The sequence below is a fragment of the Boleophthalmus pectinirostris genome, unplaced genomic scaffold (genome assembly GCF_026225935.1).
Source record: "Boleophthalmus pectinirostris isolate CB_2022bp ecotype Guang Dong unplaced genomic scaffold, ASM2622593v1 HiC_scaffold_7, whole genome shotgun sequence".
Lineage (NCBI taxonomy): Eukaryota > Metazoa > Chordata > Actinopteri > Gobiiformes > Gobiidae > Boleophthalmus > Boleophthalmus pectinirostris.
Genome location: NW_026571473.1, coordinates 1,687,001 through 1,714,429, shown reverse-complemented (window position 1 = coordinate 1,714,429; position 27,429 = coordinate 1,687,001). Strand labels below are relative to the sequence as shown.

Sequence of the window (27,429 nt, the reverse complement as noted above, 5' to 3'; positions counted from 1 at the left end):
ACAAGTGTGAGTCCATGTGCACAGTGTGGAAAGCAGCACATATGTTTCGGTGTCCAGTGATGGTGCCAGGGACCTCAAAGCACCAGGACTCTGAAAAACATGAAAAAGCTTTACCAGGTGAGAGTCACTCAATGTTGATGACAAGGCCGCACCCCCGGTACGGTGTCCTGGTTTTGACAAACGCAAATCTGGTCACACTAACCTGTATTCACCTGAGTCATGTCTTTTAATCCATCAGAAGTTGAACCACATCAGCGACACAAGAGCTGTTTTTTTCTTCGCTTATTTTATGTAAATTAGTCATGAGGTTTTAAGTTTCGTTTCTGTGAGACTTGAACAAATCTGAATTAAACACATTCTAATGTCAATCAGCTGATGTGGCTCTAGAGTGGTTATGTTTATATGTCGTAAAGTTGAATTTATTTATGTAGATTAGTAATAATAATAATGATGATCATTTTAATATAAAAACATTAATGATTAATCAATAATTGATCGTTAATTCTCCCGATGATTGATTAATGACATTTTATCAAATGCCCATCACTAGAGTGGAGAAAAGCTAACAACAACTAGCATGCTAATGAACACTTCCTGATTATCTGACAGTAGAATGCTTTATATTTACACAGTGGATGTATGTTGACCTCAAAAGCTGCTTAAACAACATGTCCACCTGTACTGGGGCAAGACACTTTCAAATACATGGAAAAGAAATGAAGTACTAAACACCAAAATCTATTTTTCTCCTGGTTCTTTGTGTAAATGTGTCTGAAATAGAAGTGTATACCTCTACTGGCCTTATTTTTGGTATTTTAGTGCATATTTGTTAAAAATGGGATTTTGGGTTAAAGTCGTGTCTGTAACCGCCTCTTTAGGATCAACTATGACAGGACATTTGAACTTTCGGGTTGGACTAACAGCGCGGATGAGTCAGATGCAGGTTATAACGTTATTACGTCTATGGGCAGGACGTGAGGAGACCCTCTCAGCCTCAGCCCCGCCCCTACCTTGTTGTGGCTGTCGGTCGCCTGTCAATCATCTCTCCAGAGCCCACCCCCAAACCACCAGGCACCACCCCAGACCCACCAGACACCGCCCACTCTGGAGGATTTGTCAGATTTTGCTTAGGGGCAGAGTAAAGCTTGAGGAGGGTGTTTCATGGCTGTTTGATAGAGAGACTATGAGATCAGAAACATGCCTGGAGACGTTTTAGATCCATCCATGCATCTTTGAGTAATTTAGCAATCTCGCCCTGGTCCTATTCACACCCTTCTTACGGTTAGCTGTAAGCTTCTGTATGAGGCTCCGCCCACAGGCCTACGTCACCCCTGCTCCCACACGATATTCCTCCATAAATATACAGAAACCTGATACTAAACTGTAGACTACAGCTTCACAAACCAGGTGTGATGTGCAGGAGTTTCATTAGAGGAGTGTGCTGGTGTGTTGTGATAGTGCTCTGAAGGGGGAGTGACTTTCCAAAACAATAAAAGGTAACACGGTGATCTAAATATGTTACGTGTTAGCACTCAATACATAAGGTGCATTATGGAACTTTTGTGGTAGATGGTCCGTCATCTGCTTGTTTCTATGGATATGATTTTAAAGTTGTGTTTTTAGTTTATAAAGCTCTTAATGGTCTTTAGTCTTATTTATTTATCTGATTTGCTTTTATCACATGAGCCTCTTGGACTTTCAGGTCCTCAGGTCTCATCTTTAACTGTCCCAAGAAGCCAAACTAAAACTCACAACGAGTTTTACTGCCTCTTTGGAACAGTCCATCTGACGATCAGAGATTTTATTTTTTATTTTTTATTTTTTGGGGGGGAGGGGGGGATTTTCATTTTTCTTCAGAGACGAGGTCAGGAATCAGAATAGAACTAGACGGTTCACAAAAACCCCGGAAGTGCGAGTTGGGGCACCAGTCAATCAGCGAAGAGCCATATATTCTGTGTTGGCAACGATTCCCGAGGTCGAGGATTTAAAGTCGGAACAAAGAGAATGTTTGGTGAATTTTATCAAGGGGAAAACTATATGAAGCAAATATTCAAACCAGTTTGTTAAGGATATGTAAGTGAGAACCAAGAGTTATCACTGTTTGGATTTATTGACCAAAAAGTGCTGCATATTTCATTCCCTCCGTTACCAACATGAGTTTTTAAAATTTTTTGTCAACAACTTGAAAGAATATCACAGGTTTAACTTGACCCTGTTGGAGTGTAACTCTTTCCTAGATTCTGATACTTTACTTATTTCAATAGTCCCTCTAGTTTCTGAATAAGAGACATTTGAATGTCAAAAATCTGCCCCTGTTTCCCTCTGTTACTGCTTGACCAGACCCATATGTCACGACCAAACAGCAGCGATTGGTTAAATGAAAAAAGTACTCGCCTACCTTCAAGTGAACGAATTCTCACACTGCAAGGTCAGACAGTTTGTACGAAGGGTCTCCATGAAGATAGAAAGGTTTAATGCCATGCTGTGAAAAAGCAATAACGTCTCCATGGAGAAAAGCATTTGACGGACGCTCCAACAGAAAAGTTACACAATGCACCTTTAAACACAGCATCTCTTCTGGCTTAACTTGTCATGTATTTAAAAACCTACAAACGGCGCCCATTTAGAATCTGGTTCTCTCTTTTCCCCATTCTTCTTTTCGTTCACCATTCACCATCTTTCACCTTTTTCTCTTTCACCATTGACTTCTTAAATGATGCTGTCAAACTAGCAACAAGATACAATGCTTTTTTCTTCTTCTTTTTTTTGACACACTAACTGAAAGAACCACAGAAAATAATTAGAATCTGTTAGTTTGCTTTCTTATGTCTCCGAGCGTTGATGTTAAAAGATTCACAGTTCCAGTCAAATACATTGTTATTGTGGAGTTTGACAGGGAAAGGCGGCGGAGAGAGCGGGATATTAGAGGGAATGTGATCAATTATAGAAATATATGAAAGATTCCGTTGAAGTCACTTGAAATGAGTAAAAAGATGCAAAAATGGTAGAGATGACGGCGTTCCTTCTGGAGGTTTCTGTTGCTCGGATTAAAGTCGATCTGATGTGAACGTGTGATAATATAAAATGTTTGAAATCACACTTGAAACTCCTGATGAAGACTGTGAGGTGTTAAGTTTTTGTCATCAGAGTTGTGTTGCTTGAGAAAAACTCTTGGAAAAGTTAAGTTTAGTTGAACCCAGAAAACATTTTGCTTAACTACGGTACATCTTAAAATTCACATGCTACACTGAGGAACATTCTGGACAAAGCAGTGATACGACACATTTGTGAACATAACGGACGGAAATGAGCATCTGGCTAAAATCCAGAGTGTTCACATTCAGGTTGTGTCATGTCTGTCCAACATGAACTGTCCCAATCAAATCAGGAATAAATATGACTTAGACTTAGACAAACTTTATTGATCCACAAGGGAAATGATTTGAACACAGCAGCTCACACATCACAATATAATAGAATAAGAAAGAGAAAACAAATATAAATGGTAATTATAAATTCTAAATAAGTAGCAAAAAGGTTGCAAGAAACACATGTCAAATAAGATATAAATAAATATGTATAAGTCAACATAAAATAGAAAAATAAGTAATAAAATGTAAAATCTCAGCTATCGACAGGACATAAGGTTATCTGTAACGTAAGGGTGAGTTGTTGTACACTTGAAGGGAGTATTATGAGCAGGAGTGTCCATGATGAAGACCAGTTTGTCCAGTGTCCTCGTGTCCCTCACCGTGACAAATGTCTCCAGCTCACAGTGGATCACATGAGCAGCTTTACGGATCAGTTTGTCAATTTGCCCAATGTCCTTTTCCTGGAGCTGCTCCCCAGCAGAACACAGTGAAGTTCAGGGCCCTGGCCCCACAGACTGGGAGACAATCTCCCAGGTACTTGTAGCAGTCACTGTTTCCACGTCATGGCCCTGGATGGTGATGAGCTCCACTGGTGTCTTCTTCCTCCTGGAGTCAATCACCAGTTCCTTGGTCTTGTCGACATTCAGGAGCACAGCACCCCACTCCTCATCACACACATTTATATCTTTAACTGATGGTTATTGAAGTAGTTGTGTGTTTGTGTATCCTCAGTTAACAGTGTGTGTTTGTGTGTTAACAAAGTGTGTTTCTGTGTTGACAGTTAACAATATGTGTATATTCTGTGTGTATTTTTTTGTCCACAGTTAACAGTGTGTGTGTTTGTGTGTTGTGTGTGTGTGTGTTTGTGTGTTAACAGTGTGTGTGTTTGTGTGTTCACAGTTAACAGTGTGTGTGTTTGTGTGTTGTGTGTGTTAACAGTGTGGTGTGTTTGTGTGTTAACAGTGTGTGTGTGTGTGTGTTTGTGTGTTAACAGTGTGTGTGTGTGTGTGTGTGTGTTTGTGTGTTCACAGTTAACAGTGTGTGTGTTTGTGTGTTCACAGTTCACAGTGTGTGTGTTTGTGTGTTAACAGTGTGTGTGTTTGTGTGTTCACAGTTAACAGTGTGTGTGTTTGTGTGTTCACAGTTAACAGTGTGTGTGTGTTTGTGTGTTAACAGTGTGTGTGTTTGTGTGTTAACAGTGTGTGTGTTTGTGTGTTAACAGTGTGTGTGTTTGTGTGTTCACAGTTAACAGTGTGTGTGTTTGTGTGTTCACAGTTAACAGTGTGTGTGTTTGTGTGTTCACAGTTAACAGTGTGTGTGTTTGTGTGTTCACAGTTAACAGTGTGTGTGTTTGTGTGTTCACAGTTAACAGTGTGTGTGTTTGTGTGTTCACAGTTAACAGTGTGTGTTTGTGTGTGTTAACAGTGTGTGTGTTTGTGTGTTAACAGTGTGTGTGTTTGTGTGTTCAGTGTGTGTTAACAGTGTGTGTGTGTTCACAGTGTGTGTGTGTTTGTGTGTTAACAGTGTGTGTGTGTTTGTGTGTTCACAGTTAACAGTGTGTGTGTGTGTGTGTTGTGTGTTCACAGTTAACAGTGTGTGTGTTGTGTGTGTGTTAACAGTGTGTGTGTTTGTGTGTTCACAGTTAACAGTGTGTGTGTGTGTTCACAGTTAGTGTGTGTGTTTGTGTGTTCACAGTTAAGTGTGTGTGTGTTTGTTTGTGTTTCACAGTTAACAGTGTGTGTGTTTGTGTGTTAACAGTGTGTGTGTTTGTGTGTTAACAGTGTGTGTGTTTGTGTGTTCACAGTTAACAGTGTGTGTGTGTGTGTGTTAACAGTGTGTGTGTTTGTGTGTTCACAGTTAACAGTGTGTGTGTTTGTGTGTTCACAGTGTGTGTGTGTGTTCACAGTGTGTGTGTTTGTGTGTTAACAGTGTGTGTGTTTGTGTGTTAACAGTGTGTGTGTTTGTGTGTTCACAGTGTGTGTCACAGTGTGTGTGTTTGTGTGTTCACAGTTAACAGTGTGTGTGTTTGTGTGTTCACAGTTAACAGTGTGTGTGTGTTTGTGTGTGTTAACAGTGTGTGTGTTTGTGTGTTCACAGTTAACAGTGTGTGTGTTTGTGTTCACAGTTAACAGTGTGTGTGTTTGTGTGTTAACAGTGTGTGTGTGTGTTTGTGTGTGTTCACAGTGTGTGTGTGTGTGTTGTGTGTGTTAACAGTGTGTGTGTTTGTGTGTTCACAGTTAACAGTGTGTGTGTTTGTGTGTTGACAGTGTGTGTGTTTGTGTGTTCACAGTGTGTGTGTTTGTGTGTTCACAGTTAACAGTGTGTGTGTTTGTGTGTTCACAGTTAACAGTGTGTGTGTTTGTGTGTTAACAGTGTGTGTGTTTGTGTGTTCACAGTTAACAGTGTGTGTGTTTGTGTGTTAACAGTGTGTGTGTTTGTGTGTTAACAGTGTGTGTGTTTGTGTGTTCACAGTGTGTGTGTTTGTGTGTTAACAGTGTGTGTTGTGTGTGTGTTGTGTGTGTTCACAGTGTGTGTTGTGTTCACAGTTAACAGTGTGTGTGTTTGTGTGTGTTAACAGTGTGTGTGTTTGTGTGTTTGTGTGTTCACAGTGTGTGTGTTTGTGTGTTAACAGTGTGTGTGTTTGTGTGTTCACAGTTAACAGTGTGTGTGTTTGTGTGTGTTTGTGTGTTCACAGTTAACAGTGTGTGTGTTTGTGTGTTCACAGTGTGTGTGTTTGTGTGTTCACAGTTAACAGTGTGTGTGTTTGTGTGTTAACAGTGTGTGTGTTTGTTGTGTGTGTTCACAGTTAACAGTGTGTGTGTTTGTGTGTTCACAGTTAACAGTGTGTGTGTTTGTGTGTTCACAGTTAACAGTGTGTGTGTTTGTGTGTTCACAGTGTGTGTGTGTGTGTGTTCACAGTGTGTTTGTTTGTGTGTTCACAGTTAACAGTGTGTGTGTTTGTGTGTTCACAGTTAACAGTGTGTGTGTTTGTGTGTTCACAGTTAACAGCGTGTGTTCACGGTGCGGCGGCTCTGCTCTTCCCCATGTTCTGGCAGCACATCTTCATCCCAGTGCTGCCTCCTCATCTGCTCGACTACTGCTGGTGAGACACTCCCCTATACTGCTCTTCTGAATACTACATACTCTATACTATACTCTATACTCTATACTACATACTCTATACTCTATACTCTATACTCTATACTCTATACTCTATACTCTATACTCTATACTCTATACTATACTCTATACTCTATACTCTATACTCTATACTCTATACTCTATACTACTATACTCTATACTCTATACTGTATACTCTATACTCTATATATACTCTATACTCTATACTCTATACTCTATACTCTATACTCTATACTGTATACTGTATACTCTATACTCTATACTCTATACTATACTCTATACTGTATTCTCTATACTCTATACTCTATACTATATACCAGGCATGTCCAAACTATGGCCCGGGGGCCAAATGCGGCCCTTGGACACATTTTTCTTGGCCCTCAGGCTTCCAAGTGAATTGGCCCAAATTACCTTACATCAACCAAAAAAAAATTTATTGCAAGTTTTTTGAAAATTTACCTTGATAAAGCTAATAATTAATATTTAGTGTGTGGTTTTAATGATCTTAGCATGAATAAAGTCTGACAGCTCACTCTAATATGTTAAACATGCAAATATTTCAATTATTCACTGCATTGAGCATCAGTCTACGGCCCTCGATCGGCCCTCTGTGTCATCTGTGTTTAGATATGTGGCCCGTGATGAAACAAGTTTGGACACCCCTGCTATATACTATACAGTGTACAGCTGGTGAGACTCAGCACTGGACTGAGCCTGGACTGAAACTACAATGGCCATTTTTCAGGAATAGTTTCCTGAAAAGGTTTGTAATAAACACACACAGTTCCTCCTGTATATTTCCTCAGAGGTTTTCAGATGTCAGACAGTTGTTCCTCAACAGTCAAGCAAAATAAACATGTGTGTTATGCACAGTGGCTGAGTAGCTAGCACTTTGGCCTCACAACAAGATGGTTCCAGGTTGGACTCCCTTTCTGTGTGGAGTGTGCATGTTTCTCCTTGTGTCTGGGTGAGTTTTTTTCAACCCAAGATCTGGAGCTGGGTCTCTGGGCATCACAGAGCAGCTCTCGTGCTCCTCACACGTTTAACCAAGCAGCATTGAAGATCAGATCAAATATTGAACCTCAAAACTCCAAAAAGATGATTTAACTGCAAATTTCCCCTTAAAATGACACAGTGTCGATCCGATCTGAAACCCTTTTGCTAACATGGTGCACTCCTCCCTCCTCTTCTGGTTGTTCATGCTCTTCTCTCTCTCACACTTTCCCATGTGGTCCCTGACATGAGCCGAGCCTCCACACTCACCCCCCTCCTGCCTCTCGTTCCCCCACCACAGGAGCCCTCGGTGGGTTAGTCCTGCGCTGCTCGGGCCTGTGTGGATTCAGCTGGTGTAGAGAGAACAGAGCGTGGTCACATCTGCACAGACCTCTCTCATGTGGACTCACTTTCAGTTGCCTCGTCTCAGTGGGGAATATTAGAGGAGAAAGTGAGGCTGAGTTAAGTACGGTTCATGACATGGACGCCTTGGGTCCATTCTTCTCAAAGTCTGAGGATTCCTGTCTGATCAGAGAGTCTCAGACTTCACTCTCCACAGACACTTCCTCCAGTTCTTATGGGAGGATCCTGAGATGTTCCCAGGTCAGCTGAGACACATAGTCCCTCCAGTCTGTCCTGGGTCTGACACAGGGAGGGCATCTGACACACAGAGTCCCTCCAGTGTGTCCTGCGTCTCCCCTCCTCACAGTGGGATCACCTCAGCTGCTTCTCTCCGCATGAAGGAGCAGCGTCTCTACTCCGAGCTCTGAAAATAGACTCAATTTGCCGTGTTTGTGACGGCTGTAGGTCCCTGTCAGACGACACCTGCAGTTTGTGTTTACATTGAGCTCTATAGGAAAATACTTTGTGGTCCACTAGTCCAACTCATGACAGGTTTAAGACAGAGCACAGACTGTATAAAGAAGTGGACTAAGTGAGTGTGACGTCACCCACAATGTTCAGCACCATTCAAATGAAGCTCACAATGCTCCCGGTTACGAGGCGAATTTGGAGCAAAAAAAATAATAATAAAAAAACCCACAATACAATACAAACTTTTAAGACCAAATTGATGAGGCTCACTGCAGCAGTCACAGAGAGAGGGACGAAAATATTCCAGTATAGAAAAACATAGACAATGGGAGCCACAGTCAGTAAGAGCTGGAAGAGCCACCTGAGAACTTCATATCTGAAACTCAGCGTCTAATGTGTTAGCTATGTCCATTTATATACACAGTCTATGAGACAGATCCAGATATATGAACAGATCCATATGTGCAGCAACCATGTTTACCAGATATTACCTCTAAACTCTACCTACATATTCAAAGTATAACTGCAAGATTCATTGCATTTGGCTCTGTCCACAGCAGCACTCTAGAAGATAACACAGGGTGACCAGATGTCCTCTTTTTCCCAGACATGTCCTCCTTTTGGGACCCAAAAAAATGTCTGGGAGGAATTTTTCAATTATCCCAAAATGTCCAGGATTTTGACTCTACCAGTTGACAGCTTTGAATGGGACACTTTTCTTATTTTTGGCGACAATCTTGGCTCATCTGATCAGATACAATCATGGATCTACAATAAGATCTTATTATACTTCCATGGACACAATCACCGGCTCTTCTCCAGCAGAACTCTACCTTCTCTCTCACTGAGAGTGCACAGAGCGCTCCTTTGCTCAGAAAACTCTCCTACATTTATAAAGTGTATTATTACAAATTCATATTAGCTACTGTGGAGAGGCTGGATGATCATAACACAATACTCCATGACTTAAACTCTGCTCCACTTTTTATTTGATGAAAACGGACCTCATATTAATAATGAAATACAATAAATTGTCCAAAATTCCCTGAGAGGACCCCAGACCCCCTGACACACATAACATCATACATTTCTAATTTTAAATTCAAACACCATTGTTTTTTCATTCCTGAACTCAGTGTCCACCTTTTTGATAAACCCAATCTGGTCACCATAGATAACAGTCACTTTTATTAAAAGTGTAACATTTGAAATAAACAACCAATTTACATTCATTAATTAAAGTTACCCAATTGTTTTTATGTGTAGAATACTTCAGTTTGTGGTTTAGCACTGAGACACAAACCTCTGTCTTTCTAAAAGCGGAAGTGTCCTCCACTGAAGTATTCATTTTATTTGTGTACATCTAACCACAACTCGCTGTCCAACCTGTAGATTCAACTTCGAAAAATGTTCTGTTTGTTAGGGTGACCATATTTCCGTTTGTGAAAACCTGGACACCTTACCAGGGGAGGGGGGTGGGGCCTCGACATTGAGCTACTCTCACCTCGCAAACTGTGCACATGGACTCACACTTGTCTCGACCGGGACAGAAAACAGGGAATTTCTTGTCCAAGTCATTGTTAAATGTGCATTTGTGCTTCAGCGTGTTGCAGACTGACCGACTCCTTCTGAGTCACAGAGCGACGAGAGACGCTCAATTTAATGGCTCCAATGAAAGATCATGAAAATCTGAATATTTCCATCACTTAAAAACGCTTAAATGCCCAGGACAGGATGCAAAAAAGGACATGTCCGTTGGTCGCCCTACTGTATGGAATTCTTGTCTTAGTCCTGCATGTTTGGGTAATACTGTATTGTCCAATATTTAAAACGTGAGCTCATCAAAAAACTGCTGTTTTCCCCTACCCCCTATCCCTCCTCACCCCAGAACATCTGCAGAGCTCATCCAGGATTCTAAAAACACTGAACATGAAATACAAACATCCAGGTTCATTAGTGGATCTGAGATGTTCCAGTGTTTATCAGATAACAGAGATTTACTTTCAGTCTCTCCATCACTGACAAAACAATCTGAAGGCTGCTCCAGAGCCTCCACCGCGCAGGAGCTGATCAGATCATGTTCACGCTAACACACTGGCTTTATTCGATAACAGAGCTGTATTAGCCGTAGCTGCTGCGCGCTAATGTGCAGCTCTGGAATGACACAAACACACTGCAGACTTCATTTGTCCATAAACACATTATCAGTGTTGAAGTGTGCTGCTGGGCTTGGGTTGGGTGTACACAGGTCTGTATTGATACTTTGCAGCTGATGTCATCCACATTCCCTGGGGGTGTGACGCTAACTGGAGGCATGGCTCTGTTTGAGGCTTATTACAGTTGGTTATGTAGAAGTAAACAGCAAGGCCAAAAATTCAAGTGAATTCATCTGATATAAAACTGTATTGGACAGATACATATGTACTCTAGTTTATGAAACTGTTGACCTTTTTTCTGTACCATTTTTGGTTCTAAAGTTCCATATGTTTTAAACAGACCATGTATGAAACATGGAACAAAAATTATTTCCCAAATTTCAAAGACCTGCAAATCATGTCAATAAATGTTTGTATTTCATCATATCTTGTGTTATTCCATCTTTGAACTGTTGATGAAGGGACAGGATTTTAAAAAAAAAAAAAGTATTTAAAATGATAAAAATTTGCTTGGAAGGACTGACATATTTTATAGAAATAGTTTCCTTTCATTTTGTAGTAATATTAAAGTATTTGGAAGAAAAAAGTTGACAAATTATCCAAAATCCTGCACCTTCTACTTGTTGCACAATTTTCCCTCCGTTACTTTTCCCTCCGTTACCATGACCTTTCTTAATAAAAAATCTCATGAGTCAAAAAGTAAGAGGTTTTTCAACCTAATCTTGTACCATATGGTAGAAAACTATATGAAGCAAATATTCAAACCAGTTTGTTAAGGATATGGAAGTGAGAACCAAGAGTTATCACTGTTTGGATTTATTGACCAAAAAGTGCTGCATATTTCATTCCCTCCGTTACCGACATGAGTTTTTAAATTTTTTGTCAACAACTTGAAAGAATATCACAGGTTTAACTTGACCCTGTTGGAGTGTAACTCTTTCCTACATTCTGATACTTTACTTATTTCAATAGTTCCTCTAGTTTCTGAATAAGAGACATTTGAATGTCAAAAATCTGCCCCTGTTACCACTTGACCAGACCCACTTTAATCTGATCTTTACTAACACAAACTGATCCACTAACTGTACAGACTAAACTGGAACTACAGCAGATGAGATGATTTGTGCTGTTAGTCTTTTATTAGACTGTGACATTTTTTGAACCTTACCTGCACGACCTGGAGTCTGATCTTTTTTATGATCTCAAGTAAACACAGAGAAGGGGGTGGAGATAGGGGGTAAAAAATATAACTTTTGGAGCACTCAAGCCTCAAATGCAGAGCAATGCAAATAAAGCTGCACTGCATAACTTCATGTTTAGGTTTTAGGGTTGTCAAAAGTATCTAAAGTCTAATTCTAATCAATAATAATACAAAAAAAAACTAGGTCCTCATTGTTCGCAGGTGTTGATACTAAAAGTCCCATTGACAGGACAGAAATGATCCTTTCCTGAACGTCTTTAGAATGATGCTGAGCTGCATCAGAACAAGTAGAAGACATATAGACTAGTATACACACATGGACCGCTATGGCCAAGTTACAGGTCAGATCTGTGGAGAGGTGAGCCACTTCACAATAAGAATGTGTGTTTTTCAAGGTATTATGTTAGAAATTAAAACACATTTAACTGAATACTCAAAGGTGCATTGTGTAACTTTTCTGGTGACCTGGAGTCTGATATTTTTTTATGATCTCCAGTAAATACAGAGAAGTGGGTGGAGATAGGGGGTAGAAAAGTTCAATTTTAGGGGGTAAAAAAAAGCCTCAAATGAAGAGCAATACAGCAAACTACAACTCTGAATAAGATAATGATGAAGGAACACTGTTATAACATGGATAAAACTGAATAAATGTCCATAATATGTATAGTATCCATCCATCCTTTTTCTTCCTCTTATCCGGGGCCGGGTGGCGGGGTCAGCACTCTAAGCAGGGACTTCCAGACTTCCTTCACCCCAGACACGTCCTCCAGCTCCTCTGGGGGACCCCGAGGTGTTCCCAGGCCAGCCCAGAGACATAGTCCCTCCAGCGTGTCCTGGGTCTTCCCCGGGGCCTCCTCCCGGTGGGACATGCCCGGAACACCTCCTGAGGGAGGCGCCCAGGAGGCATCCAGAACAGATGCCCGAGCCACCTCAACTGGCTCCTCTCGATGTGGAGGAGCAGCGGCTCTACTTCAAGCTCCTCCCACGTGACTGAGCTCCTCACCCTATCTCTAAGGGAGCGCCCAGCCACCCTGCGAAGGAAACTCACTTCGAGCGCTTGTATCCTCAATCTCGTCCTTTCGGTCACTACCCAGAGCTCATGACCAGAGGTCATGTATAGTATTTCTACATATTTATTTTATTGATCTTATTCCAGAAGTTCATCATCATTGGGCTCGTATTATTTTGCATGGAGCTGCCGATCAAAACAAGTAAATAATGCTGCCTTCCCGTTGCCCACGGAGGTCAGAACTCAGGTCTTCAAATGACATAATCTCTGAGTTCCATATTGGATGCTTGTTCTAGTGGTCAAGCATAACAGAGCATAACAGCATATTTACATCTGCAAATGCTCAACCAGTGTGACGGGAAACTGTAAAGAGAAAATAACACAAGTAGAATCAATATTCGAACTGTTGGATTATATTCAAGTTTATTATCTAAACACAGTGTGGAACCACGTTTCCTAATTCAGACTCTGAAATGTTCTCTGAGTTTCCGAGTAGAAATTCAACCTCCAAGGACAATTTAAACTCTGTAACAGGCAAATCCAAACTATGGTCCGTGGGCCAAATGCGGACCAAATTTTTCTTGGCCCTCAGGCTTCCAGGAGAATTGGCCCAAATGACCTTGCATTAATTAAAAAATCTGCTTTTTATTGCAAGTTTTTTTGAAAATCTACCTTGAAAAAGCCAGTTTAATATTTAGTGTGTGGTCTGAGGATTTTAGCATGAATAAAGACTGATGGTTCATTCTAATGTGTTAAACATGCACATATTTCAGTTATTCACTATAATGAGCACCAGTCTCCGGCCCTCAATTGGCCCTCTGCTTTGTCTGTGTTTAGAAATGTGGCCCTTGATGAAAAAAAGTTTGGATACCCCTGCTCTGTACAGATTTCAAAGCTTTTTTAAAGCCCCCAAAGAATCGTGGTTGGGACTTGCTGGTCACATAAACATTGAACATTTCACAAATCATCCAACTTTATTTCATATTTTAGCTGCAAAACTTTTCTCAAATTCTCCACTGAAATAAGGAGTTACCAGAAGTGCCACCACAAAGAAAACATTTTTGTCTTAGTAGCATTTAAAAGCAAAAACTGGTGGAATAAGACCAACAGATAAGATATAAAAATAAAAATAAGATACACTAAGTCGTGAAAATCAGTAATACATATCCTCTGTTCCAAACACCTTTTTCTCTCGACTCTCAGTGAATTATTGGGGCCCTCTTTGGTCTCGTCAGCAGAACTCTCCTTCCCTCTCTCGTTCTTAATTGTCTTTATGAAGCATTGTAGGAGATAATTAGAACAGCTTTGCTCACAGAATCCCTCTGCTCTGTCCTGGGACCATCTCAGTGCATTTCATCTGCAGCTTTCCCATTGTTTTCAAAGGCTTAAACCACAAACACACACTTTCTTCTATTGGGTTTTAATGACTAGACTTTAGCTCTATATGTTTTATTATGTTTTATGTCTCACTTATAGACCACAGGAATCCTCTGGGCGATATCTTCAGGGGAATACTTTAAACACAAAATAATATTGTTTTTAATGGGGAGTTTAAATGTATGTATTTTCAACACTTATCTTCTAAAAGCTCACAGAAGACTGCATTTCTATTGGTGTTATAGCTAAACTGAGATGAAAAGATGCACTGCGTAACTTTTCTAGAGAACAACACCTGCATGAGTCTGTGTATCATTCGTTCATTCGTTTTTCAATATAAAACCAAAAATAAGAAAAAGAAAAAAACAACTGTTTTCTTCATTATTTGTCTCTAAAAACCAAAATGAAAAAACAGATAATAATTCATTTTTTCAGTTTTCGATTTTTGTGTTTAAATGAAAAATGGAAAAAAACAGATAAAGACCGTTTCCCGTTTACATGACTGAACCAGGTCCGTTACCAGACCGGAACCAGACCGGGACCAGACCGGGACTGAGACCGAGACCAGACCGGGACCAGAGTGGGACTGAGACCAGGACCAGACCAGGACCAGACCGAGACCAGAACAGGACCAGATCAGGACTGAGACCGAGACCAGAACAGGACCAGACCAGGACTGAGACCGAGACCAGAACAGGACCAGACCAGGACTGAGACCGAGACCAGAACAGGACCAGACCAGGACTGAGACCAGAACAGGACCAAAGTTGGACTGAGACCAGGACCAGACCAGGACCAGGCCGGAACCAGACCGGGACCAGACCAAGACCAGACCAGGACTGAGACCAAGACCAGACCGGGACCATAGTGGGACTGAGACCGGGACCAGACCAGGACCAGACCAAGACCAGACCAGGACTGAGACCGAGACCAGACCGAGACCAGAGTGGGACTGAGACTGGGACCAGACTGGGACCAGACCGGAGGCTCAGAGCCCAAGGCAGGGCCGGAGCGCAAAGCTGAGGCTCGAAATCCGCGGAGGCTCGGAGTCAAAGCTTGGAGTCCGCTCTGGTCCTGCTCTGGTCCCGCTCTGGTCCCGCTCTGGCCCGCTCTGGTCCCGCTCTGGTCCCGCTCTGGTCCCGCTCTGGCCTCGCTCTGGTTGGTCCTGCTCTGGTCCTGCTCTGGTGCCGGTCTGGTCCTGCTCTGGTCCTGCTCTGGTCCTGCTCTGGTCCTGCTCTGGTCCTGCTCTGGCCTCGCTCTGGTCCTGCTCTGGTCCTGCTCTGGTCCTGCTCTGGTCCCGGTCTGGTCCTGCTCTGGTCCTGCTCTGGTCCCGGTCTGGTCCTGGACCTGGATCAGTCCTGGTTCAGTCAGTATGCAGCGCAAAAATCCGGCATCACAGTCACGTAATCGGGAAACAGCCGTTATCACTTTTTTCCCATTCTTCATTTAAACACAAAATCGAAAACTAGACACAAATCATTATCTGTTTTTTTCATTTTGGTTTTGGAGATAAATAATGAAGAAACTTTTCTTTTTTCATTTTCTTATTTTTGGTTTTATATTGAAAAAAAAAAATGAACAAATGATACATGGATTTGCATGTTTAGGATAAGGGTTGTCAAAAGTATCGAAAATCAAATTCTAATCGATACTAAAACTAATATCGCTGGTATTGATTCTAAAAAAAATTCAAAATTAACCTTTTCTGAATGATCTTGAGAGCACATAGACTAATATGGCCAAGTTACAGGTCAGATCTGTGGAGAGGTGAGACAGTTCACAATAAGAATGCATGTTTTTCAAGATGTTATGTTAGAAATGAAAACACATTTAACTGGTGCAAGGTGCATTGTGGAACTTTTCTGGTGGAGGGTCCATCAAATGCTTTTGCTCTATAGAGATGTTATTGTTTTGTCTGGAATGTTTCACAGTATCAAATTAAACCTGTCTATCTTCATGGAGACCAAACCAAACCAAGTTACAGGTCAGATCTGTGGAAAGGCGACCCCGCTCACAGTCAGAATGTCTGTTTTTCTAGGTATTTTGAGCTATAAAACCACTTATAATTGAATAAATGTAAAGTAGAGCTGTTTAATGCCACACTGTGGAACATTCCAGACAGAGCAACAGAAACAGGTCTCTATAGAAACAAGCAGGTGACGGACCCCCAACCAGAAAATTACACAGTGCACCTTTAGTGTTGTTAAATTCAATGAAATACTGGGGAACATTCCAGGCAAAGCGATAACATCTCCAAGGAGATGAGTAGAGGGCACACACTCCAGCAAAAAAGTTACACAGTGCACCTTTATAATAATAAGATGCCTGCTTTACAGTGTATTTGTTATTTGATACTGGAATTCTAAAACTCTATTCTGAAGTGCATAATAATAATAATGTTATAATGTTTTGTTGTGGTCTAATTTAAAGTGTCTCGTGTGCCTCCACAGCGCCCCCATGCCGTACTTCGTGGGAGTTCACCTCAGTCTGCTGGAGGTAAGAGTGTACTGTCTGTAAATAAATATAAATGTTAAAGAGTGTGTAGAATTTGTATTTTAAAATTTCATGAATTTGAAATGTGCGCCCTGATATGAGGTAAACATGTTCAAATCAAACCCAGGTTTTACTGATAACAATTGTGATGCTGGTTTATGTTTAATCACAAAAACACTGGACGTGGAGAATGGTCACATTTTTATATAGAGCTTCTCCATTTTCATACGTCATACACCAGTGTACACAGACAAGTGAAGGGGGTTCAGTGTCTTGCCCAAGAACACAACAATAGTGCACATCTGTGGGAGAGGGACTCGAATCACCAGCCTGTGGGTCTGTGGATCTAACCCCTCAACCAATGATGTCTTTATGTCAGGAACGGGACTTGAACTGCCAACCTCCAGATCAACAGACAAACACAAACACCAACTGAGCTACTGTTGACATGATGATTTTTTTTAAATATATAATTTGGTTTGGATGATTATTCAGTGAGAAAGCAGAATGAGTTTCACATGACTCTCTCATTTGGGTTGCTGGTGCAATGCTGAAATCCAGTGTGTTTAAAATGTGTCCAAAATCCCTCTCTCTGATCTGAACAGTCTCTCTCTAAACCCCAGCACCTGCACCATCATGAGTCAGTGCTAGTGCAGCCTGTGCCGCTCAGGGAGGGAATTCTGGAGGTTCTGAGCTTCACATGAGACATGAACATAAACTGAGGATGAGACAAATGCAGGACGTGTCTCTGTCTGCAGGTGAAGACTCTGGAGACACAGATTTGATTCTAGTTGAGTTTTTAAAGAGCACAGGCTGTGTACACTTAAATCGACTAATTTACAAGTGCAAATATATGTACTGTATATAGGCCTCATCAAAACTCTGACATCTTTAGGTTTAAACATTTGCATATTGTGTTGTGTTCATTTTCCTTCCATATGAGATGTGTTCAGTGTATATTTCACACTCTCTGTGTGTCTGCTGCTAATGCCAATGCAGCTGGAGCTTGTCAGGAAATAACTATGCTAAGTGTTGTTAGATTTGATGAGAGAACACCAAGTGAATACCGAGCAAACACAGAGCTGACACAGATCTGACACAGAGAGGACACCGAGCGAACACCGAGCGAACACCGAACGAACACCCGAACACGAACGAACACCGAACGAACACCGAGCGAACACCGAACGAACACCGAGCGAACACGACAGCGAACACAGAGTGAACACTGAGCAAAATGAACACCGACCGAGCGAACACCGAGCGAACACCGAACGAACACCGAACGAACACCGAACGAACACCGAGCGAACACCGAGGCGAACCGCGAACGAACGAACACCGAGCGAACACCGAGCGAACACCGAGCGAACACAGAGTGAACACTGAGCAAATACTGAGCGAACACTGAGCGAACACCGAGCAAACACAGAGTGAACACTGAGCAAATACCTAGCGAACATCGAGCAAACACCATGCAAACACCGAGCGAACACCAGGCGAACACCGGGCGAACACTGAGCGATGAACCATCTTCTACTTTTCTCTATTGAGATGTTCCACAGTAAAGCATTAAAATAGTCTGTCTAGTCTATGTTCAGTTATCTGTGATTTCAGTGCTCATAAATACCACAGAAAACATGCATTTGTGCCGCTCGCCTCTCCACAGATCATCCTTTAAGAAATCTCCGTGTGTGTTAAATGACATGAGTGGAGTGGTTAGCTCTTACCGTGGTTCAGGTGTTTCATAGTTTTCGTTTCAGAAATTTCCGTATATTCAGACGTGACAGAAGTTTTAGCAGCTGAGAGTTCATTTGCAGGAGCTTCTGTCAGATCCTATTATGATTAATGATTGTCAGTTTATAATTAACGTTCTCTCATTTACAGCAGCTTTCCAAATCAATCGTGCTCTAAAACAGTTAGAATCAAATCGCTAAAACGTGAAAACAGTGTGTCAGTAAAAGTCAATTTGGAGTGCTACCATTTTTTTTATTATCTTAACTTTATTGCTAATATTGAATCCATTTTAATGAGCTTCAGTTTTTTTTTTTTTTCGTTTTTTTTTATATTTTATTGTTTCTTTTTTATTGTCAACACTCTCTCTTCACTTTCTCTTTGTCTTTCTTTTTTCTGTGGAGTATTCCAGGCATTTCCAAAATATAGAAGCAAGCAGGTTGCCAGAAAAGTTCCCTAGTGCGTCTTTAACATGTATTTGTATTTGTGTATTTGTCAAAAGGTTTTATTAGCTATTCACGTGTATTTTAAAGACGTTATCAGCTCAAAAAAGGTTCTTAGCCGACGAGCCACATCCACACCCCAAATGGATTTTAGAAAACTGCTAAAATTTTAAAACATAATGAGCTTTCTTACATTAATTATTTAGTTTTTTAATTTTAGAAGCGCAGCTGTAAATGAGAGGGCCTGATAGTAACAGAGGAGCCGTCTGCAAATGAATTTTTAGCAGCTTCTATTGTCACGTTTAGTATTTGTAAATTGTTGATATGAAATGTAATAAGACACCTGAGCAGGAAGTGAGAGCAGCCACACTTTTGACTTTCACTTTTATTTAGCACGAAAAAGGTGATTTATTTTAACACCAAAGTGAGTCAAGAAAACTCTGAAATACAGTGAATTATAATATAAAAGGCCTCCTGTATGTGAAAGTTGTTCAGATTTAGATTTAGACTAAAGGCCGCAGCACACTACAGGACAATGTGCTCGATTTTCGCTGTGATTTGCTTCTCCTCGAGTTCAGGGAGGCATGAACCGACTTTGTGTTTTTGTGAGTGATTATGAAGCCGCCGCGCTCCTCGTGTGTGTGTGTGTGTGTGTGTGTGTGTGTGTGTGTGTGTGTGTGTGACTCTGAGCTGCTCACATCATAACCACCAAACATCAGCAACACTATGGTAGTTGTTGTACAGTCGTAGGGAGTATTATCTGTTACATAAGGGTGAGTTGTTGTACAGTGTAGGGAGTATTATCTGTTACATAAGGGGAGTTGTTGTACAGTTGTAGGGAGTATTATCTGTTACATAAGGGTGAGTTGTTGTACAGTTCGTAGGGAGTATTATCTGTTACATAAGGGTGAGTTGTTGTACAGTTGTAGGGAGTATTATCTGTTACATAAGGGGTGAGTTGTTGTACAGTTGTAGGGAGTATTATCTGTTTACATAAGGTGAGTTGTTGTACAGTTGTAGGGAGTATTATCTGTTACATAAGGGTGAGTTGTTGTACAGTTGTAGGGAGTATTATCTGTTACATAAGGGGGAGTTGTTGTACAGTTGTAGGGAGTATTATCTGTTACATAAGGGGAGTTGTTGTACAGTTGTAGGGAGTATTATCTGTTACATAAGGGTGAGTTGTTGTACAGTTGTAGGGAGTATTATCTGTTACATAAGGGTGAGTTGTTGTACAGTTGTAGGGAGTATTATCTGTTACATAAGGTGAGTTTGTTGTACAGTTGTAGGGAGTATTATCTGTTACATAAGGGTGAGTTGTTGTACAGTTGTAGGGAGTATTATCTGTTACATAAGGGTGAGTTGTTGTACAGTTGTAGGGAGTATTATCTGTTACATAAGGGGGAGTTGTTGTACAGTTGTAGGGAGTATTATCTGTTACATAAGGGGGAGTTGTTGTACAGTTGTAGGGAGTATTATCTGTTACATAAGCATGAGTTGTTGTGCAGTTGTAGGGAGTATTATCTGTTACATAAGCATGAGTTGTTGTGCAGTTGTAGGGAGTATTATCTGTTACATAAGCGTGAGTTGTTGTACAGTTGTAGGGAGTATTATCTGGTATATAAGGGTGAGTTGCTGTACAGTTGTAGGGAGTATTATCTGTTACATAAAGGTGAGTTGTTGTGCAGTTGTAGGGAGTATTATCTGTTACATAAGCATGAGTTGTTGTGCAGTTGTAGGGAGTATTATCTGTTACATAAGCGTGAGTTGTTGTGCAGTTGTAGGGAGTATTATCTGTTACATAAGCGTGAGTTGTTGTGCAGTTGTAGGGAGTATTATCTGTTACATAAGCGTGAGTTGTTGTGCAGTTGTAGGGAGTATTATCTGGTACATAAGGGTGAGTTGCTGTACAGTTGTAGGGAGTATTATCTGTTACATAAAGGTGAGTTGTTGTACAGTTGTAGGGAGTATTATCTGTTTCATAAGCATGAGTTGTTGTGCAGTTGTAGGGAGTATTATCTGTTACATAAGCGTGAGTTGTTGTACAGTTGTAGGGAGTATTATCTGGTACATAAGGGTGACTTGTACAGTTGTAGGGAGTATTATCTGTTCCATAAGGTTGAGTTGTTGTACAGTTGTAGGGAGTATTATCTGTTACATAAAGGTGAGTTGTTGTACAGTTGTAGGGAGTATTATCTGTTACATAAGGGGGAGTTGTTGTACAGTTGTAGGGAGTATTATCTGTTACATAAGGGGGAGTTGTTGTACAGTTGTAGGGAGTATTATCTGTTACATAAGGGTGACTTGTACAGTTGTAGGGAGTATTATCTGTTACATAAAGGTGAGTTGTTGTACAGTTGTAGGGAGTATTATCTGTTACATAAGGGGGAGTTGTTGTACAGTTGTAGGGAGTATTATCTGGTACATAAGGGTGACTTGTACAGTTGTAGGGAGTATTATCTGTTATGAGCCCTGTACCCTGCTGCTGTGAGTGTGGTGCTTGTTTTCACTCTTCTTGTGTTGTTTTTGTGTTTGACAGAGAGTCCGTAGCCGGTCTCTGGAGGACGTGGTCATTCTGAACGTGGACACCAACGCCCTGGAGACCCCCTTCGACGACCTGCACCACCTGCCCAGCGACGTGGTGAGACTTTTACTGTTAAAGATGCACTGTGGAACTTTCTAGATGCTGGTTAGATCTGTGAAGAGGTTCCCAGGTGGAGGTGCTGCTCTTGGTCCTTTTCCCTCAGTAGATGTGTAGTTTTGTGGTGAACACGTGGTCTCTGCTCTGAGAGGCACAGCACAAATCCACCCCGACGACCCCCACACAGACCAGAGGAGGCAGATTTAACAACAAGATCACCAGCTGAATAAAAGCAAGAAAGTGAGGAACAAGCTCCTTCTGATCCTGCTGCCCGTTCACTTACTTAGACTTACACTTTGACAAACTTTATTGATCCACAGGGGAAATGATTTGGACACATTCGATCACACATCATAATATAATAGAATAACAAAGAGAAAAAATATAAATGGACATAATACATTCTAAATAAGTAACAAAAAAGTGCAAGTGACGTGAGTCAAATAAAACATAATTATATACATGTAAATGTACAAGTCCAAATAAAAGAGAAAGATAAGTAATGAAATATAAAATCTCAGCTTTATACAAGATGACACAGGAAGACAGTGCAACAATGATCTGATGATTGACAGGACACAGGGTTATCTGTGACAGAGTGAGTTGTTGTACAGTTGTAGGGAGTATTATCCATCCATCCATTTTCTTCCTCTTATCCGGGGCGGGGTCACGGGGACAGCAGTCTAAGCAGGGCCTCCCAGACTTCCTTCACCCCAGACATTTCCTCTAGCTCCTCCGGGAGAACCCCGAGGTGTTCCCAGGCCAGCCCAGAGACATAGTCCCTCCAGTGTCCTGGGTCTTCCCCGCGGCCTGCTCCCGGTGGGACACGCCCAGAACACTTCCTAAGGGGAGGTGTCCAGGAGGCATCCAGAACAGACGCCCGAGCCACCGCAACTGGCTCCTCTTGACGTGGAGGAGCAGCGGCTCTACTCAGAGTTCCTCTTGTATGACGGAACTCCTCACCCTCTGTCTAAGTGAGCGCCCAGCCACCCTGCAGAGGAAACTTATTTTGAGCCTGTTCAGTATTATCTGTTACATATTGGTGAGTACAGTTGTAGGGAGTATTATGAGCAGGAGTGTCCATAATGAAGAGCAGTTTGTCCTCGTGTTGCTCACTGGGACAAAATGACACTGGAATCTGTGTATCTGCTGCTGTGAGTCTTGTTATTTTGGTCTTAAAATGTTCATATTGACATGATCTACATGACGCTGGTGTTTTTATTTTGTTATTCTGTCCGTTGAAAAAAATGTGTATTCCTTTTACAGAGTCTATGTCCAAATTCACTGTAAACTCCAGCCTCAATGAGCTTCATTTGACTAGAGCTGAACTCTGTGGGCGTCGTCACACTTACTCCACTTCTTCATACACTTTGATTTTTATCAGTTTGCTCAGCTCAGAGATATAAAATAAAATAAAACACACACACACCCACACACACACACACACACACACCCACACTGATCATTAGCGTCTTGTGCTGCTGTCGCTGCTAAGCTCCCGTCGCGTGCAGCTCTGACCGTCACGCGCTGCCGGGGAAACGCTTGCACTCTTCCTCCTCCTTTTGCTCCTCTTCCTCTCCTCCTTCTCTCTCCCTCCTCTTCCTCCTCTCCTTCCTCCTCGTCATCTCTACCCATTCTAATCATTATCCCTCCACACACAAGTCTGCCCACGGCCCGAGAGAGAGAGGGAGAGGGAGAGGGAGGAGGGGAAAGAAAGACTGAGCAAGAGGGAGAGAGAGAAAGGAGGAGAAGAGAGAGAGAGACTGGGAGAGAGGGAAGGAGAGAAAGGAGGTCAGTAGAGAGAGTGAGCCTGGCAGAGAGAGTGGGGGAGAGAGGGGGAGGAGGAGCGAGAAAGAGAGAGGAGGAGGAGAAGAGAGAGCGTAAGACTGGGAGAGAGTGAGGGTGGGAGAAGAAGGAGGAAAAGAGAGAGAAAGTTTGGGAGAGAGTGAGGGGTTTGAGAGGGAGGAGGAGAAAAGAGATAGAAAGTTTGGGAGAGAGTGAGGGAGGGAGAGGGAGAGGAAGAAAAGGGAGAAAGAGGAAAAGAGAGTCGGGAAGAGAGAGGGAGCAAAGGGAAGAGAAAGTGAGGGGCATAGACAGAGAGAAGAGGTAGAGCAGTGTGTGAGAGGGGGAAGAAAGAGAGAGAGAGAGGGAGGGATGGAGGGAGAGCGTACAGTCGTACAGTCTTTAATGAATGGAGCTCCGATCGGTCACTGTGACTGGAAGCGTCTCCGTGGCGATGGGGTCAGTCACGTGCACACTCACACTCGTGCACGCTCTTAGACACGCACACTCACTCTCACGTGCACGCTCGCACACGTGCACGCTCGCTCTCACGTGCACTCTCCTCAGTCTTTGTCACAGCTGCACGACGAGACTGTGACTGATACAAGTGAGTCCGGGCTTTTGCGGTTGGTCCTGGTCTAGTTCTGGTTTGGTCCTGGTTTAGTCCTGGTTTAGTCCTGGTTTGGTCCTGGTTTGGTCCTGGTTTAGTGCTGGTTTAGTCCTGGTTTGAGTCCTGGTTTAGTTGTTATAATTTGGGTTTAGTTCTGGTGTGGTCCAGTTTTGGTTCTACTTCATTCATGGTTTGGTTCTGTTCTAGTTCTGGTTTAGTCACGTCTCTTTTTTCTTTTTTTCAATCTTCTGCAATTCAGCAAATAAAAGAAAGAAAGAAAAAAAAATAAAGAGAAAAGAAAAAGAAGAAAGAAAGAAAAAAACTTGGTTCCTCTCTTCTCTATCTCGCTATTTTTCTCTCCCTTCCTCCCTCCTCTCTCCCTGAGTTCACGTTCTCTTCGTTCTCAGTATTGTCACTCCTTTCTGGGCTTGTCTTCTCTCTCCTCCTCCTTTCTCTATCTCTTCATTTTTTTCCCTCTCTCTCTTCTCTCCTCCTCCCTTCCACAGCTCAGGGGTTTTTCCTCCCAGTATCAGCTCTCCGCTCTGGGCTCGGTGTCCATCTGCTCTCCTCTTCTCTCCTTCTTCTCTCTATCTCTCCATCTTCTCTTTCTTTCCTTTCTCTCCGCTCTCTCAGGACCTGGCTCCTCGTTCCTCCTCCTCCTCTTCCTGTTTCGTTTCTCCGATGTGGGTTTACCCCTCACCCTCTTTCTCCACCTTTTTTCTCTCCCTCTCGTCTCTTCCTCTTTTCCTCTTCTTTCCGTTCTCTCCAGTTCGAACGCTCATCACCCCAGTGCACAAGAATTACTGGAAAAAATCCTCGTAACAATTTGCACTCGCACTTTTTAAGTCCATTTTCCTGCTGTAATATCAGGTATAATTGACCTGTCAGTATAAAGTCAGATGTACTCACCTCCAACATTAACACTCATCAATTTACTCCGTCATTGTTACTCATTTTTTAGTTAGAGTTAGAAGTCATATTCGTGCAAATAAATTCAGTAAAATATATAAAATATTCTCATAATGAATTGCATTGTGGTGATAAAATAATTTACTGATGTTGAATAAATGGAGCTTTTTTATACAGCGCTTTACAAGGAACCAGTCACACACACACGCACACGCACACACACACACACACACCAGTGCACACAGACACTGGGGGTGAGGTGGGTTAAGTGTCTTGCCCAAGGACACAACAACAGCATTCACAGCTGGAATCACACCGCTCAAACATGATTCTTTTTCCTTTTTTTTTTTATTTTTTTTTTTTTTAATGATGAGAGGATTTGAACCACCAACCTTCGGATCAGTGGACACATCTTCTACCACCTACAGCCCCAGATCTTTTTTTTTGTTTTGTTTAGTTTTGTTTTTTATGAGCTAGATCCGTCCCAGCCTCAGATCTGTAGTCGAAGAGTGCAGGGATTGATCTAGAAGGACGTTGGTGTTACTTAGTAGTTTGTAGGTTTGTGAGTAGTGACTGAAGTACTTCAACTACATGAGTACAATCAGTACATTTTGTCCATTGTTATTAAATAAGTTGTAGTTCTTATGTCATTTTAATGTATTAGGGCCCAGTCAAGCAGAAGTAAACAACAAGGCCACAAATTCCAGTTAATGCATCTGATATAAAAATGTATTGAACAGATACATATGTACTCTAGTTTATGAAACTGTTGACCTTTTGAACTGTTGATGAAGGTACAGAATAAAAAAAAAAAAAAAAAGTATTTAAAATGATAAAAATTTGCTTGGAAGGACTGACATATTTTATAGAAATAGTTTCCTTTCATTTTGAAGTAATATTAAAGTATTTGGAAGAAAAAGTTGACAAATGATGTAAAATCCTGCACCTTCTACTTGTTTTGAACAATTTTCCCTCCGTTACTTTTCCCTCCGTTACCATGACCTTTCTTAATAAAAAATCTCATGAGTCAAAAAGTAAGAGGTTTTTCAACCTAATCTTGTACCATATGGTAGAAAACTATATGAAGCAAATATTCAAACCAGTTTGTTAAGGATATGGAAGTGAGAACCAAGAGTTATCACTGTTTGGATTTATTGACCAAAAAGTGCTGCATATTTCATTCCCTCCGTTACCAACATGAGTTTTTTTAATTTTTTGTCAACAACTTGAAAGAATATCACAGGTTTAACTTGACCCTGTTGGAGTGTAACTCTTTCCTACATTCTGATACTTTACTTATTTCAATAGTTCCTCTAGTTTCTGAATAAGAGACATTTGAATGTCAAAAATCTGCCCCTGTTTCCCTCCATTACCACTTGACTGGACCCAAAAATGTCTCCAGTTGATATAATCTTTTTTACCAACCACAGAAGTGTTTATTTATTTATTTATTTTTTCAGTGTATCAGTTCTTCTCTCTCCTCCCTCTTCTCCTTTTCTCTCTCTCTCCCTTTATACTTCTGTCTCTTAAAGCTGCACTATGTAACCTTTTTTTCGGAGGTCCTTCACCTGCTTGTTTCTATGGAGATGTCATTGCTCTGTCTGGAATGTTCCACAGTGTGACATTAAACTGCTCTACTTTACATTTATTCAATTACAGGTGCTTTTATAACTCAAAAATCCCTAGAAAAACAGACATTGTGATTGTGAGCGGGGTCGCCTCTCCACAGATCTGACCTGTAACTTGGTCTGGTTTGGTCTCCATGAAGACATAAAGGTTTAATGCCATACTGTGAAATATTCCACCAGAAAATGCACCGTTAAATTAAACCTAATTGTTTTTTTTTTGTTTTTTTTTCTCATGAGGTGGCGTTGGTTTGTGGCCTTTTTTTTTCTTCTTCTTCTTCTTTTTGGCTCTGGCTTTGATCCCTTCTTCCTTCCTTCCTCCCTCGTCCTCCTCCTCCTCACGTCAAATTACCAAACCTGAACCCCGCGTCGTCTCCGTGGCGATAAATGATACAAATAGACGATGCTGTGCTTTGTCTCTTGTCATTTGTCGTCCTCTCCGCGCTCGGAGTTTTGGCGTCGCGTGGAGAAGGCTCTAATTGAGGGGAGGTTCCTGGTTCCTCGTTATCGTGGCGTCGTTAGGGGAGACACGTGCGCTTTGGAGTCTGCACTCTCAGCGCTGTTCCGTTTGTCAAAGCAAATCTCAAATGGTGATTAATAAAAACACGTAGGCAGGAAGGCAGGAATGTTCACTGAATCCGTAATTGGGATTTTGGAATTTGAGAAAAATATCTGATTTTTTTGACACACACTGCGATTTGTGTTTTAATATTTACATTTACATTTAAACAGAAGAATGGACAAAAAGACTGAAATATAAACTGACAAGTGTTTGTACAACAGCATGTTTGTGCAGATACTGCACAGTTTGTACGCAGAATGAGACTCTATGGAGACATGGGAGGGCATCTGACACACAGGGAGGGCATCTGACACACAGGGAGGGCATCTGACACACAGGGAGGGCATCTGACACACAGGGAGGGCATCTGACACACAGGGAGGGCATCTGACACACAGGGAGGGCATCTGACACACAGGGAGGGCATCTGACACACAGAGAAGGCATCTGACACACAGGGACATTTCAGAACATGTTTGTACAGACATAAACTCCAGGGTGATCAGTTTTTAAACAGGGTAAAAGGAGATTTTGTTGTTTGTGAAGGAAATTTCAGTTTCTGACATTAG

The 27,429-nt window shown here is 41.6% G+C and overlaps 1 protein-coding gene across 2 annotated transcripts in view; it reads left to right on the top strand.

The window, feature by feature from the left end:
• LOC110162786 (DENN/MADD domain containing 1B) overlaps positions 1 to 27,429 on the top strand; it is a 378,748-nt gene that overhangs the window by 248,034 nt on the left and 103,285 nt on the right. For both annotated transcript variants that reach the window (XM_055165337.1, XM_020927684.2), the window contains 3 exons: positions 6,374 to 6,474; positions 16,512 to 16,557; positions 21,271 to 21,372. In XM_055165337.1, coding sequence (XP_055021312.1) covers positions 6,374 to 6,474; positions 16,512 to 16,557; positions 21,271 to 21,372 — 249 coding nt within the window. The remainder of the gene's footprint in view (positions 1 to 6,373; positions 6,475 to 16,511; positions 16,558 to 21,270; positions 21,373 to 27,429) is intronic.